The 17321-nt window shown below is 33.9% G+C and overlaps 1 protein-coding gene across 1 annotated transcript; it reads right to left on the reverse strand.

The window, feature by feature from the left end:
• Positions 1-11049: 11049 nt before the first annotated feature.
• LOC132285376 (probable prolyl 4-hydroxylase 10) lies at positions 11050-16439 on the reverse strand. The gene is made up of 8 exons (XM_059787556.1): positions 16012-16439; positions 15839-15920; positions 15058-15155; positions 14828-14925; positions 13319-13448; positions 13033-13220; positions 12602-12690; positions 11050-11340 (listed from the first exon to the last, which is right to left on the reverse strand). Exons 1-7 carry the CDS (start codon positions 16206-16208, stop codon positions 12617-12619), a joined length of 867 nt encoding a protein of 288 aa, XP_059643539.1. The 5' UTR covers positions 16209-16439; the 3' UTR covers positions 11050-11340; positions 12602-12616.
• Positions 16440-17321: the final 882 nt, after the last annotated feature.

Here is a 17321-nt window from a genome sequence, read left to right on the forward strand (position 1 = left end):
GATGCTCTAATGAAAAATAAAATATTAAATATCTTGTCATTATAATCTAGACTCTTTAAATCATGCGTAGGGCCTTATTTTTAAAGATCTAATTACAATGAACATTTAATATTATTATTTTCATGAGACAACCATTCTTGTAATATTAAGACTCTTCAAATCATGCGTGGGGCCTTATTTTTGAGGATCTAATTACAATGGTTTTAATAACGAAGGCCATGGGGTAATGTATAAAAATCCCCGCTCCCACTCAATTTTTAATCATTCATAATTAGGGTTTTCATTTTATTCAAATACATGATATGATGCATGCAAAACGTCTTGATTTTAATCCAATTAAATTTAGAAAATATTTGGACTTTAAACGATTCACTAATATTTAACTTGAGGCACACTTCAAAAATAATTTATAAAAATAATTTTTCGTTTCCCAATAAGTGCCCTCTAATTAATTAGTAATCAAATCCAATTAATTTTCATAATTTAACTAATATAAATCAAGCCATTTAAATAAATATCATGGATCCAATGCATGAATAATAATTAATTAACAATTATATATTCTATGCATTTCATACATCGCATAAATAAATAAATGACAGATAAAGCAAATAAAATGGCCAATGGAATCAGCTTTTAACATTTAATTGCTCTAATCACTGCGCGAAGATCTTCCATCAGCTTGCAAACACCCACATAAGGCTGGTACGCACCAGGAGAAGCAAAACACCGCTTGGAACGCGCCTGGAGGGCCCCACACGAGCTCACAGCGCCTGGGGCATGCTGCAGGTCTTTGCACGCGCTCCCACGCGTCCCCACGCGCCGACACGCGTTTGGGGCGCGTGGGACGCGCCCTCACGCGCTCCCACGCGCCTGGGGCGAGTGGGACGCGCCTCCACGCGCCTTCACACGCGTGGAGGACAAAACCTCCATGGCTGGCGCGTGAGATCCACGCGCCAGCTTGCCCATTGACTAGTCCACTCCTGGCGCGTGTGGAACACGCGCCAGGCTCACCTAACCGCTGCCACACCTGATCCGGGCCACCTCCGACGCCTCTTCTCGCCGCCGGTGAAGCTCCGGCCACCGGAAAAACGCCGAAAAAATTCCAAAAAATCCGGAAAAATCCCAGAAAATTAAATTAAGCCTCAAAAAATTCCAGAAAAATTCCAAAAAATTCGAAAAAATTCCAGAAAATTACTGAAGCCTAATTTAATCCTCTTGAACCTTCTTGAAGCTTCATAACATCATTTGATGAAAATTACATGGCTTTAAAAATATTTACAATTTGAAATACAATGGAAAAAATTAAATTACATCATTGAACTTTCAAACGGCTAAATCAAAACCTTAATTACATTCATCCAAAGATAAAATTACATTCAATATTCCTATAAGCTTCATCCATGGCCCATACATACATCATCATTCATTCACAATTATTTATACATCATCATGTATCAATATATATCAACATATTAAATCATACATCAACATATATCAATAATTTTATATATGTATATATAATTTGGATCCATGAATATGATTTTTATAAACACATGTTCTCTAGTAATGAATCAAACCATGTGCTCTGATACCACTGTTGGGAAACGTGCAAGTTTTAAAAACTTTTCGAGGGATTTTGATTCATAAATCTTGATTCATCACATAGAGACAAGTTTTATGTAAAAATAAAAATATGATGTATCATTCAATTAATGGATTGAATACTTACATCAAAGGTCTGAGTAAACCTTTAAAACTTTCCTCTAAAGTGAATGTTCTCACTTATTGTAGATCCCTTAGCAAGATGCCTTCTCCTTGGATCTCCATCTTCTTGGTAATTATTTTGCCTTTAGGAATCACTCATAAGCCTCCATGAATTACCTTGAAAAACTATGCTTGTGGGAGCCTCTATTAGATGAGACCATAAACCCTAATTTTCTAGAGAGAGAAAATTTATTCCTTTTTCCTTCTCATAAAAATCACCCCCTAAAATATACATAGACCATGTATATTTATAGGCAACATAAAAATAAAGAAAAGGAAACAACAAATCCTTCTCCATCTCTAATTCATATGTCTCAAATCTAATATGATTCCAATATCAAGTTGGGCTATGAGTGAGAATCCATTGGGCCTATTATTTTATTGGCTACAATGAATTAATAATTGGCCCGGTCCATGGACCCAATTCAATTAATTCATAAATTAATTTCTACTCCACTAAAAGAAATTAATTGAACTCCAATTAAATAATAAATAACCTCTAAGTCAATATTGCACTTTGACCCCTCTATGCATAATTAGTTATCGGATAAATATAACCATCAATCCGACTACTTAATTAATATATTTATTTTGGTACCTTTGATTATTTCTGGCTCGATCACAATAAAACATTTGTTTGACAAAAATAATAATTTAAATAAATAAATATATAATAAATCATTTTGTCTAAAAACACACGAAGGCCTTCGAATTTACTTTGTGATCAACCATAATCAATACAAAATAAATACAAGTAGCAATAATGCAAATATTGAAAATATAACCCTCTAACTATTAATTACATAACTACCCAAAGTGTCGGTCTAAGGATCCCGAAGAATCCGTCGAACAAATCAAAGTAATTATTAATTAATAAAAGAGTCTATACTTTTCTCATGCTTAAGAGTCAAATGCCATGACGGTGATAGGGAGTAATTGCATACGACGGCTCTCGCAATATATCTCAACCTAACGCGGATCCAGTTCAAGTCTTTATTAATTATGAGTCCATCCATAATTACCGACTATGAACAATTTATAATTACTATTTATATATCATGCATTGATTGTCATCACATACATATATATAAATATTTCTTGTAATTAAATGGACACTATCAATTTCATAGTGAATCGAAACATAATACATTGAATTCACCAATTATATAAATCATAAATATTTCAGATATGTCAGGAACATATGTCACTACAATCCAGATAGGAATTTGCTATGCCAGGGCATATAAATCCCAACATAAACATGGTGGGTGGTCTACAAGTTGTATGACATGACATGTTTGTAACTGTTGGATTTGGCTCGTTAATGCTTGGAGAGAGAGGCTTGGAGGCAATCAGTTCTGCGTACATATTTGGGTAAAAATTCATAAATCCACTTATTTAATTCCTTTCTTTACCATTTATTAGTCTTAATTCATTTCACAATTACTCATTATGTAAATAGTTGTCTAAAATGGTGGGTTATATAATTGGCTTTTTTTTTTTTTTTTTTTTGGTACATCTAGTCTAAATTTTGATGTAATTTTACATTGAATTTATTTTAATAGATAATTGAGAGTTCTTCGATAAATTTTTTGAAAACTAGCTAAAGGCCCTGCTCTTTTACTAATATATGCATTAGGGTACTTTTGCCGCAAGGACTTGAAATGGAAGGATTGAAATTGATTGATTATTGGTATATATAAGATCAATATATTATATTAAAAAAAATTAGTTACTGTACTTGTATATGCAGTACTTATGCTAATCATCTGTTCTCTTCCTTTATTATTGTACTGAATTTGTATTTTACCTCTAGTCTAATGTTACTTTTTGTATAATTTTATTTTGTATTTGGTTGCTATTCTATGAAGAACTTTACAGTTTCAAAACTTACAGTGTTACTTCTGAAATATAAGTTGCATTTGAAAAAATGCCATCTACATTTTCAAATGTGGACATTTTTAGAGTTGACAAGATTTTTTGCTGATCTTTTGTTGTATTATTTGAAAATTGTTTTAATTACTCTTAAACAACTATATGCTGGAGAACAGTTCTTGACAACTTTTACAAGAAGACTATTTTTAAAATGTTTTTAAACTCTATTTTTGGAGTTTCTCTCTCTCTCTGAGTGTGCGTGTGTCTAATAGCATTCTGGACAATCCTTGCTACCTTTACTGCAAGTGTGTTATGAACTCATTTTAAGTTTACTGCAGGGTTTTTTCTTTTTTTGCTAAATCACTAAACTGCAGGTCTCTCATTGGAAATGCAAAAAGTTTTGTTTTTGTTTTTGTTTTTTAGGACAGACAAACAACTAAGCCAATGATGTGGTACTTCATTGTAATGTATGTTGAACTTATGAGCTCAACCTGTATAGACATCATTGTCAACATCTGAAATTTGTGGAGGTTGCTTGTAAAGTTTGGTGGAATGAATTCCAATTATTTCGTAATTCAACTAAATTGTTGTCAAGATGCTGTCTGGATGTGGTCGGCCAGGCTCAATTATGAAATGAGGTAGGGAAAGTTCAATTTTGAAATGACTCTCCTTTAATTACTTATTTTTGGGGGGGTAAATTCTTTACTTGCAGGTTTATTTAATGAGGTGATTCGGCGTAGTTTGTGCTTATCGCATTATCTTTTTACACAAGCGGTTCCAAAGAGGAGGGTTGTGCTAGGTGTAGTAACTTGACAGGCCGCTTTGAACTTGTCTATATCACTGAAACAGTTTTCTTCCCAACATACTCTTGCAATTCACAGGTATAGGTTTTTGCATGTTGGATGGTTGTTGGTGAGGCGAAGAATAATGATTGTTTCCTTGGGAGGTTGAAATCTTGTAAGAAGCTTCTTATCCTTTTTCTGTTTCTTTTTTTCTTTTTGGATTTGCTGCCAGATTTTTTCCATTGTTTGTAGTTATTTGATAGTGTTTTCCCCCCTCTTTTCCTTTGTGGCATTACGGTATTTGCTTCAACTTTTGACGTTGTTTGCAGTTTGATTACATGTTTACATAAAGAGGCTCAAGTAAAGCTCCTGCATGGATGTTCTATGAACAATAACGGAAACGTTTCGAAATTAATTCTGCATGTTAATCATGGAGGAAAGGTTTGATACTTCTCTGCATTTCCCTCCACCCTAAATGCAATGAAGAAACTTTGAATTAGATTGCAGATAGTTTTGTATGGGCCCCTTCCTATTCAATGACCCCAACACCACTTGAACTTATCCCCCTAAATTTGAGTAATGCTATTTAGGCCTATTTGTCTGGCCGAATATTGTAACTCATGGGGTTTTTATCTACTTGATGTAGTGGATAAGTTCAAGTGTGGGTCCTATCCACTGCATCGAAACCCTTATTATATATAGATCAGAGAAATCGGTCAAAGAATCATTCTCCTTTTAGTATGGTTGATTTAATTCCTCAATTACAATGTCATACCAAGGCAGAGAATACTCAGCAACGTTTGAAATGCCAAATGAGGATCAACCTGAGTCTTTTGTCTTCTTTTCTTCCTTTTCTTTCAACCCCCACCCCACAGACACGCATTTTTCTTTTTCTTTTTTGTTTGTTGATCTCTCATCCATGTATTTGTCTTTTGATCTTCTAGTATCTTGATGTCTTCATGGTGCATTCTTTTGTATATTAGCAATTTGAGGCTACTTTTACTTCTTTATTCTACTTGCGAGGATCTCGGACTATAAACTTCCTTTTCCTGTATTTGCATTCCAATAATGATTTATGGTCCTTGTTTCTTTTGATAAACGGTGGGTGGAGGCCACACAAATTCACTTTGAGTGAAATCACAGTCTTATTGTTTGTTCTCCTTTTCCAACACACTTCAATAAAAAATAAGGGAAAAAAGTGAAGGAGCTAAATGAGATATGTTTACATATATGTATACATATATATTTAAAATAAAGAACTTTAAATATGTGAACGCATGATTATACAGTACTTTTCATTGATGGACTCACTCTCTCTCACACTCTCACACATACACGCGCATGAGGACACTACCACATGCGTAGAACACAAATGAAATACAGTGTACACAAATACTATCCAATGATTATATGTCTTCAATCTTACACGAAGTCAGTATTAAGACTGTCAAATAATTACCTTTCTCAAATCACCTCATTTCTACCTGTACTGCTCCTGATTCTATTGAAGTTGTAGAATGTCACTTTACCAATTGACTGAAAGGGGTGTTCCCAGCAGGGACGGACCTACAAAGGGCACAGTGGGGGCGGATAGCCCTTGGTTATTTACATTACTATTTATGATTTTTGTTAAAAATTTAAAAATGCCCCACTCATTTTTTTAAAATACTCCACTATATATTCTTGTCCCTGCTGATAATTTTGATCCAAAAGGTAGTAATCGTCTCGATCTCTTCTTCACTCTCTACTGCCCTATATCCATACCCCCCGCCCCCCCAACATTTGGAGGAGGTGTTGGCAGTTCTCAAGTTTTATTTGCTGTTTTGATCGCTGGACTCCTAAGGTATTGGCATTCTGGGCTTTCTCAACTCTCTCACTCTCTCGTTTTCTCACTCATAGTAATCCCCCATCCATCCCCCCTCTCTGTCTGGATTTTGTAAATGTAATAAACAAATTATTGTCAATAAAAATTACATTTTTATATTTATTATTTTAGAAGAATAATTTATGGGTACATCACTGGTTGCCACCATAACATCTAAAACGGTATAACAACTATATGTTAACCAATTCTTGGGTCTGTATTATGATCGAAACAGATTACTAAATAGAGAAGGGAAAAAAACGAGACTAAGTGGTCTAGAAAAAGCCATGATGGTCTTACATATCAATTATGACTCATGACTCAAAAATCTAATTTAACTCTATCAATTATGCGCAACTTGGGTGCTTTGCAAAATTTTAATTTATTATATTCTTTTTCTGATTGATTTCTAGCCTTTGTCTGAATTCTCTGCAATTCTGAAAAGGATTTGAATGGTTGGAAGAAAGTCTCAACTTGTTCGTGTTGTTAGTTTCCCCATCTATTTTCTCTTTAGGTGGAATATTATTCAGAGAATTATGTTAAGGATATCCGTTTACTATTTGTGAGAAAACGAGAGAGTGAGAGAAACATGATTTCTTTTGGAGAATTTTGGAGATAAATGCTACTTTCTTCCGTGAATGTAATTAACTTTTCTCTGTGCTCCTGATTCCGTTCATTTCTTGATTTTTGTTTTAGTTTCGGATAACTTGTTTTAATTCTAAGCATACTTGCCATTACAAGTTTTACTTTGCCATTCAGTGTTATGTTTCATTTGTATCGAAATGACCTATGTATCGGTTCTTGCATGATACTTTATACAACTAGATAACACTAGATTTTTGTGGTGTTATCATTTTTAATTATAGAATAATGTCTCTGCTTTATTCCCCCTCTATATGGGTTATTTAATTTAGGGAGCTTTGTTTCGTTCTCACATGGCTGCACTATGTAGAATGCGTTTAATGCCTCATTGTTATTTGGGAATCACGTGGTTTGATATTTTTGAATGTGTATTTTCAGAAAATTTGATTCGTGTTGACGACAAACCCTAGTGATTGAAAGTGAGTGCGGAGGATTAGGATTTAGAAGTTGCAGAACACATGGGAGAGCAGGTGTATGAATGGTTTCCTTATCCTTTTAATGTTTTAGATTAATTAATCTCGGTCATCCAACTAAGGTCATTCATAATTCGGTAACTAAATTCAGGTGGTGACTTACCGTAACGTGGTACCAATGCCTTTGGCCCAGCAGTATTTCCTCTCATTTCAAATTGGAGGGTGGAGGGTTCAAGTATCAATTACCCAAGTGCAGGGATTTTCTTGCTAGGAGGAAAATAAATAAATAAATAAATAAATTAAAGGACTTACTGTAAGGTGGTGAGTTCAACCCTTTCCCAATAGCTCATAGGGTCAATTCCTGCTGTTCTTTTCAATGGATGATGACATGGAGAGTGGTAATTTATTGCCTTACCAAGATTAGCAGTGGACTTTAGTCACTTTACCCCACATGCGTAGTAATTCTTACACCCCTTTGGTAAGAACTACTAAGAACCATATCTGCATCTTCTCATTTTATCTTTGATATGCGTCTTATTTTGCTCTTTGATGCATGCTTTTTGACTCTTATTAAGTACTTCTATGATATTTTTCCCATTCCCGTTGAGGCAAACTTTATAGCCTAATGTTATTATCAACCGTTTCTGATTTAAGTATGGTAGTGGACCCATGTTGCACTAGCTTAATGTGAACTTTAGGACATGGTTTACAATGAATTTTGAAGGACTTACAAATTTCATATGAAACTTTAGGACAGGTTACAATGATTTGTTTGCACCTATAGAATCATTGTAGTATAAAATTACCATGTTTCTAGCGAATAAGAGAGAAATTGGAAACAATGACATGCATTTTTAGCCATACAGGTTGCATCCAGAACATCAATGATATTCTGTACACTGTTAAAAGGGACACCTAAGGCAGAAGAAAGTCTTTCTTTTGCAGTTTTTTTTTTTTATTTATTTTTTTCGTCGTTCCTTCTTTTTTTTTTTTTTTTTTTTTTTTTTTCGTGACTTGGGTGTGGGGCTTTCAGATTTCAGTCTCTTTTCATCTATGAAGATGCCCAAAAGGTAAAGAATTTCAATTTTGATTAGATTTCTCATTATTCATTGGAATGGAGTTGATTTTATTATTCTAGTTTGGCATGGAGAAAAACTATGTAACTACTGTATTATGTTGCCACAAATACCCCAATTTCCATCCCATTGATAGTTTGCTGATATTTTAAGTTTCATGTTCTTGTCCCTCGTAGATGCATATAAGTTATATAACCATCTTTTGTTTGCTTTTTAATAAATAAATAAATAACTAGATACAAATTACATGGTTTATATTAGATGAATAACAATTCTGATTGAGTAATGATATTTTGTCTTACCTAAATGGCCGACTAATTGTTCCAATTCCATATGGCAATGCCATGTCATTGCCTGTGTAGTGTGTATATCTATTTATATCTCTTTGTTTTTTCTTCCCTCTTCATTTCTGACATTGTCAATCTCTATGTATATTTTTAATCTTCTCACAAAATTGATTCAATGCTCAAAACTACATCAAATCGAATGGATTTGATCTTTTACTGAAGATTATAAGAGATTGCAAAGAAGAGAGAAGAGACCTAATTTGATGGTATGATTGTAGATTTATGAAACATCAGATTTTGGGAGTTTTGGTTGAAACTAATTAAGATTCCCAAATTCCTTATAAAATTTTATTTTTCCATTTGATTTTTTATCATCAAAGAAGGAACATAGTAATCTAAGAATTCGCATATCTATATATAAAATCATAAGAAAATATCAATTCAGATTTAGTGAAAGAAAAATTTAGTGATAGAGAAATTCAAATTCTGTTAGAGAATAGTAGAAAGTAGAAACAAAAAATACAATACAGACTAATAGAGGAGAGAGGATTCGTGTTTTAGTTTCTTTAGCCTATGTGGCTGTGTCACGTCAGATTCGGACAAGTATTCGGTCGTTTGGATCGGACTGACAGATATTCGACATTAGACCGAATATCATTACTCATTCTGATTAATGCAATACATGAATGACGTTAAAGAACATGTAGTTTAAGATTAATTAAATGTACATGTGTAAAACGGGTTGGGCAGGACTGGTCGTAAAGTATCTGGGACCAAGGCGTGGACAGTCTCGTTATTATTTGGGTCAGGCGGAGTTATGATGAAATTAAAATCAATCTGTCAAATTGGACTGCCCGCAAAGCCCTGTACACGTAGGGGTGTCCGTTCGTTGTGGAGGCCCCATTTGGATGAACAAAGCAAAACCCTCAATGCAAGGTCACATAAATTAAATATAATAAAAGGATAAAAAATTAGGTAATCTGCTTGCAAAATAAATTAAAAAGCTAGAGTGATAAAGTAAGGTAGTCAAACGGGTGGAGTACAAAAAACACTCCCTTGTAGTTCAAATTCTATTTTTGTGGTATGAAAAATAAACAAAAAAAATGACTCATGATCTCAAAAAGTGACAGGGTCATGTGACTAAAAAATGCTCTTTAATATTAATACTATCCTTTTGGACTTTCCAAACTATCCCTAGTTCATTTCTCCCTCATTTCTATATATAACACTCCAATTTTATTATATCTCTCTATAAATACTCTCTCTCTCTCTCTCTCTCTCTCTCTCTATATATATATATATATATATTTGGCCCTCTCTCACGTATATAAATTCTATTTCTTGGATACTAATAATAAATAAATTAAATTTATCTTTCTTCAAAAATTCTACTTACATCCTAGTGTGTATCAAAGGCTCTTTACGTGTCCGTATGTGATATGTTGTGTCGCGCGTGGAAGGTCTCAAGTTTTGGGCATGGGTGAAATTTGGGCTGGGCTGTTTAAGGAATAAGTAAAAAATAATTATATGGGCTAAATGAAAAAATAAAATAAATTGGGCGGGGCCACTTATCTTCAACCATCGGCTTCAACCAAGAGAAAATATGGGGACTGTACCGAGAATAACTTTTGCAGCACTAAAACTGGGTCAACTGGGAATGGGCTTAGTGTCTGCAGTGGCATTTTTATTCTGAATTTGATCTTTTGATTTATTAATTAATTAAAATAAATATAATAAGTCTTATTGACTATCCAGTTATAGGAGAAGTTTTTCAAAATTGAAATTGATTGATCAAATCTTAGTCGATGATGCCACCAGAGAGAATGAATTAATTGGCTAGCATATCTATTGAAAAAAATACATTGGAAAAACTTGATTGGAGAGCTTTAATTGATTTTTGTGTGTTTTCAACGTTAATATATTTTTTGTGTAATTATATATGTAATTTTTCATTAAATTGATTTAACAAATACTGTAATTGAAAATATTTGATAAAGCTTTACTTTTGTAGTAAGTATTAGATTCGGAACTGGTTAGTCATAAAAATCACAATGACTTTACATGTATATACAAAAAAAAAAATTTATAAAAGTTGGCAATTGTTTTTTCTGCAAAATAGTAACAAAATTGCATCACTGCGGACCTTTGCCCGTGATACAACTGTCCTGGCTTTTTCAGTGCCCTCTGCCGATTAAATTTTTTTATTATTATTTTGGGCCTCTGAATCACACGACAAAACAGGGACTTGGTAGAACTCATGTTAGAAAAGATTCATGACGGCCAAGGGCAATATTGAGCAATGATGCACCAACAGAAAAGAAACCAATTTCTTGGAAAAAAAAAAAAAAATTATGCTTAAATGCATATGAAAACACCCAATCTTTATTGTACGTGGTAATAAGATAGATGAATCATAAATGAGATCACCAACATGTCTATAACATCTCATTTGACTGTAATGAGCAAGAGTATAATTTGGCAGTGAAATAGTTGTACATCAAAATTGATTTGCATGAAGCATGAAAACATGTATAAGTTAGTCATATAGAGGATAGCTCAGGAGCTTCACCCGAGACTCTCGACACCGTTTGCTAAACAATACAGAATGAGCTCATGAAAACTTTTGCCTCAAACCTGCCAATAAAATAAATAAAAGGAAGAAAAATATGTAAAATGAGGAATTTCAGAGGATCGTTAATACGTAACGGTAACAACAATTTTATTATGAAACTATCATGAGTAGACTAAGAAAGAAAATGAATGGTTTCAAGGACACTAAGCATCATCAGCAGGGCTACATAAAAATACATTCACATATTATCTATATGCATAAGCCATAAACATATATCTACACACCCACTGTAGAGGTTTTTCACCCACCATTTACATATATATATATATATATATATTTTTACATTATGGACATGTTAGGAGTGTTGGGACGTGTGTCTAAGGAATGTAGGAGCTGTGCAACACAAACACCATATCTCATTCATAACAGGTCAACAGGCGACGGTATAAAAATTGAGAAATAGGCAGGTTATGAGCACAGTTATAGGCCAATTGTAAAGAATTTAAGAGGAGAGAGAGCTAGAGAAGAAAAAAAGAAAAAGTAAAGAACTAACATGCTGTAAATATAAAGTTGAGTAGGTGATCATCCCTAAACAGCAAAACCCTGGATATGTTAATGGAGACCATATAAAAGGCCAGTTCAGTATTTCATCCTCAATCAATCAGGTGCAGTAAATCATGTTTCAGTTTTCCTTGTATTAAAATTAGATATAATTTAAAATTAAAAGAAAAATAAGAAACAAATCTTCAGTCATATTATTAGCAAATTGTCTAAAAAGAATGAACCCATTAGGTTGTAGCATTCCTCAAATAAAAAAAATAAAATGCATTCCATAATTAAAGAAGAGTTATGCGGAGACATGTTCAGTAACATTGTTCATCAAATTATCACAAGGAACCATTTAGTTTGAGCGTCAATCCCATTACCCACGATAAAAACATGATTACGCTGTGCGAATTGCTTAAGAATATACATCTTAATAAGCATATATGGAATTAACACCCATAGAACTCAAGCAGTTGCCCTGCACTCTCGTTATAACTAGATAGAACTCTCATTTTTAACAGAAACAATTAATGTTGATTTTCAAACTATACTTACCAACAACCTGATAGCTTCATCTTTATTCTATGTCAATATATCCCAAAATATCCAACTCACTATAGTCCCACAACAATAAAGTTGAATTATATAACAGTACTAGGAGATATAAGCAAACAAAATGGGCTTATGTCAATAGAATCAATACTGACAGAGCAATAGTAACAACTCATAGAGGTAAATCATAAAATTTATGTGAACTCATCTAAGTACAGAAATTACCTTTGGCACAGTAAACTACGCATGATACTCATGTATACGTATCCATTTTGTAGACGACCACTTGTTCCCTTTAATAACAGGACAGCCACCTAAAATTAGGAAGAAGCAAAATTCAGCTAAAGAAATATGACACACTGGGGAATGAGCAAGTGAGAAGGGAATAAAGACTGTGTACAAGTTCCTTGGGAAACTCAAACTCAAGTAAATGGTTACATTATCAACATGCCTTTACATCTATGTTAGTTGGCACCTTACTTAAATGTTGCACATCTCAAACTTGATGACAAATGACAATGAACTCAAATGATTCTTTTAAGGCAGATGTGGTAAGCCTACACAACGAGATGGGTTTTGTCCCATGTCTGCATGGTCATTAACAAGACCTTACTACATATTTTTAACAGCCAATCAAACAATAAACTATAACTAACCATGCAAACTTGAAGGATCTGGAGTTGCATCAGGCTTCATGCTCCAGAAAAGCAACGCATCACCCATCTTTGGTTTAACAGAAAGTCCTCCTTTTCCGCATTCAGATAGCTCATTCCACCAAGGCACAGAACTATAATTTCCTTTGGCAACAGGAAATACCGTCTCACCCCCTTCTTCAACATCTGAGCTGTATCATGATAAAAGTGGCAAAAAATATTATATGGGCCTATGCAAATAAAAGAAGCAATATAACTTTAAAAAGAAGTGACTAAATTCATTACTTACAGGTACATTAGAACTGTAGCAATGCGTTGACCCCCATTCTTAGTGTTAAAGTCGTCAAGAAAGTAGTCGTAGTGAGGTTCATATTTTTGGCCCACTTCATAGTGGAGAATTTGAAGTCCTTCCCCATTTTCTGTAGATTACGGCATTGACCCAAATTAAAACCAAAGTTTATCATAACAAATATAAAATTTTAAATGAATCATAAAAATATTCTGGAGAAAGGAAAAAATATATATATAGCATCTTTTAAGGGTGTACTTGTTTGGAAGGAAATGGAATTGGTCTAGAGATCTGGATTCATCTGAATAAACTTCCAAAGAGGGGCAAAAAGAATCTGTTGAATATGAAATTCAGGTTTAAAATAGATATGAATGCAGGGCAAGAGGCAGTTCTGGTGACTCGGTGCCAAAAGAGCCAGAGGTGGTGGTAAAGGAGTTGATAGAGGTGCCAAAGAGAATGGAGATACTGCAAGATAAAAAGGAGTTTTAAGGAACATGTCACAAGGGAACGAGAAAGAGAAGTTATACAAGGACATAAAGGAGATTTTGTCATTCCAACACCACCAATAATAAAGCATTTACACATAAAAAGTAACATAAAACGCAAATATCAAGCATGCAAAGGCAGCCTGTAAATAGTAGTGAATCAGTGATCACCAAGAACTCAATTGCTAATAATTAGAAATGTTCTTAATAAACACCCTTGTAAAGTTAACTAACTTATAAATTGATGGATGTCTTCTTTCTCGAAACCCTTGCAACAAAATTCATGAAGTCAACTAGGAAAAAAAATATTCATGAAGTCCAGCTTAGGAAGTGCATTTATCAAATTAATCAGCAAATAACACAAGTGAAAAACTTGTTGCAAATTATTGTGCCACAGTAGCCATAGCAATGACCAACTAGCTGTCCAAAGGTACTAGCTAAAACATATTAGCAATCCCTTTCCAAAATTTTTATTTCATCAATCCAAGAAGAAAAAGACAATCCATGGGTTAGGTGATCAAATACCTAAGAGATGAATGCACTTTCCCATATAAAAATAAGCCTTATATCCTCCTCGTCCAAACTTGTTCCAAGTCTAGACAAATTTTATATTATTATTCGTTGGTTAAATGAGTTTTAACTTCATAACTATTACAATAAATTTCCCTACCCACCAACTGGCACCAACCAAGGTTCATAGCATGCCATAAGCCTGCCATCAATTGGACTTGACAACGTTGAGCTCCATTTGTAGAGGGATGAGGTCAGGCCGAAAGCCAGGAAAAATAATAATAATAATAATAATCTCAAGCATCCACAGATTACAATTTGATCCAAAATTGTAACACCAAATTAACAATTTGAGGCCTGTTCATTTCTGCTTTCACACATAAGTTTCATGCACACTAACTCTTATACACATGAAATTTAAAAATCAAAATAGAAGCCTGCCAAAAATGAAAAGAATCTTAAAAGGTGAGTTACTAAAATCTAAAGAATTAATAAGCAGTTCTCAACACCATACCTACAGGTATGAAGGTGAAATCTGCAATTCTTTTCTCAATGTTCCGGATTATTTTATCACGTCCTCTAGCCAGAAAAGTTCCAGAGCTAGTACGCACCCTGCATGTAAAAGATATGTCAAAAGTACTTAAATCAAGCACATAAAGAGAGATGAATTTGAAGGAAGAGAGAGTTTCATCTTCCAAATCTAGATTAAATGCAAAAAAGAGATTTTAGGTAAGAATTTCACACCTACTATCTTTACTCTTGCCAGTCTCACTATCAACAACTTCGGACTTTTGCATGTGAGGCTTAGCAAGATTGATCAGATAATCGCATTCAGCCTCAGACTGCAGATTAAAAATAAAAGGACATTCAATGTTTGATTACTTTAGATAACATCAAACTGGGCCTTGGTCGAGCATGAAATATTTTTCAATAGGAAACAAAAAACCATAACATGCTGTCCATTTGATTATAACAAACCAACAGACATACAAACTCGCTCCATAACAAGAATCTAACTGCATTTTATTAACAGATAAATAGCTAACAATCATGATGATAATGGAGTAGAAAAATTCATGATAATTGCAAATATATATATATATATATATAAAATAAAATAAAAAATGGGTGGAAAATCTCATACAAAGCTCATGCCTAAAAGATTAAACTCAGTGCCCCAAATACTAGATTGTTTAAAAGGTCAAAATCTTTCAATTAGAATGCATTTTTGTCCTGGCATCAATCCTAATGAGTCTCCGTAACTAAACGCTTTACATCCTTTTAAAATCCTTTTGCCGCTCAATATACCAAAAGAAGGTTTCTTATTTATAAATTGTTCACAAGATTTGAATGAACTCCAGAATTCGGAAATTTTTTGGGCAATTACACTTCATATAAGCGCAGCAATCAAACATAAAACCTTTCATTTTTGCTAAATTAAACAGTTTTAATAGGAATAATTTACAAGAGCAGGTTATAGGGGGAAAAAAATAGAGACAAAAATAAAAAAATAAATAAAACTAACCAAAAAATTATGATAAATGAAGGCTCTTGGCTCCCAAGAGATGACTTCGACCCATTGATCACCTCTGCCGTCATCTTCTTCACTTCAGACAAAAAAATTCCCACAAATCAAGTCAGATCACAATCGAATTTGACCAAATTACAAAAATTAAATCTCAAATCAACGCAACGTACCTGTCCAGAGTCTTGTGAACGATTGAGCTGAGATCAATGGCTTTCTGAGATTTGCGGGAACTGCTGGGAATGGAGAGGATTCCGAGAGCAAGAAGGATGAGAACAAGGAAGGAGAACATGATCAACATAGCTAAAACAAAGGTAGACGAAGACGATTTCCGAGACGGAGCGCGCGAGTGCCTCCCTTTCACCGGCATTGTTGCTCAGATTCAGAGCTTCGAAGAACAATTCAAATGCCTAGAAATCAACAGTTCAGAAAAGAAGAGAAAGAAGAAGAAGAAGAAGGAGATCTGAAGATTCGGTGAGAGAGAGACACGTAGACGCGCTTTTTAAAATTTCTTCTCACAGTGCATGGGGTTTTGGTAGTGAAACGGATTTTTATACCCACGAAAAATGAAACAAACTGCCGATAACACTGTATCGTCAAAGTTTTCTTTTCTTTATCGGATGTTGTCTTTTATTTTATTTTTTAAATTTTTTATTGAATAAAGAGACCTAGATAAAACTTATCTATTTTTTTTTTTTTTTGGAATAACACGCACTCACTCTTAATAAAATACAAAGACATCTTATAATAATAAATTGATTATATTACCCTTTGGCATAAAATTGACAAATATAACCATTTTATTGACTAAAATACCCCTTTAACAACTATACCAGTTTGGTCTTTCTTGACCAGATTCTCAGTTCATTAACACTTGCGTAGGCAAGGTCTGCAATTAGCTTCCCTTTCACCCTTTGTGTTAATTGTGAATATGCAGTGGATGATGTTGGTTCTCTTCTTCTACTGCAACTTTACTTCTGCTGTTTGGTACTGGTTCAGTCAGTTTCTTAATTGGTCATGGCATTTCTCAGATCCCAGTTGCGAGCTTGCTGATGTTGTGCCTTGATTTGGTCAAAATGTGAAATCAAAAATGAAGAAAACACGGTTGAGTCCGGCGAAGACAAACCCACTCCGGTGACGACGAACTAACATTAGTCTCGCCGGCTTCTATATTTTTCGCAATCTTCTTCCTTTCCCGGCCAAGACTATGTTTTCCATCCCTATACCATTTTTCCTTACAACTTTGCCACATATGTTAAATTACAGTGGGATAGTAAAGTTGGTAATAAAGCAAATGAAATTAACATTTTTTAATTGATACTGTGATAAGTAAGGATTCTATGAATTTCTAGATAAATTACCTAACTGAATGGAATATATGAAAGCACTGGGATGTAAAAAAAGGTTAATCCAAAACAACGGAAACTACGTACTCTGTCTCACCTTTGGCAGAAGAGGTCTTTCATATTGTTCAGCCAGAAGA

This window comes from Cornus florida, unplaced genomic scaffold (assembly GCF_030987335.1).
Source record: "Cornus florida cultivar Cherokee Brave unplaced genomic scaffold, ASM3098733v1 CherokeeBrave_3.0.0_Hap2_Chr11, whole genome shotgun sequence".
Taxonomy (NCBI): domain Eukaryota; kingdom Viridiplantae; phylum Streptophyta; class Magnoliopsida; order Cornales; family Cornaceae; genus Cornus; species Cornus florida.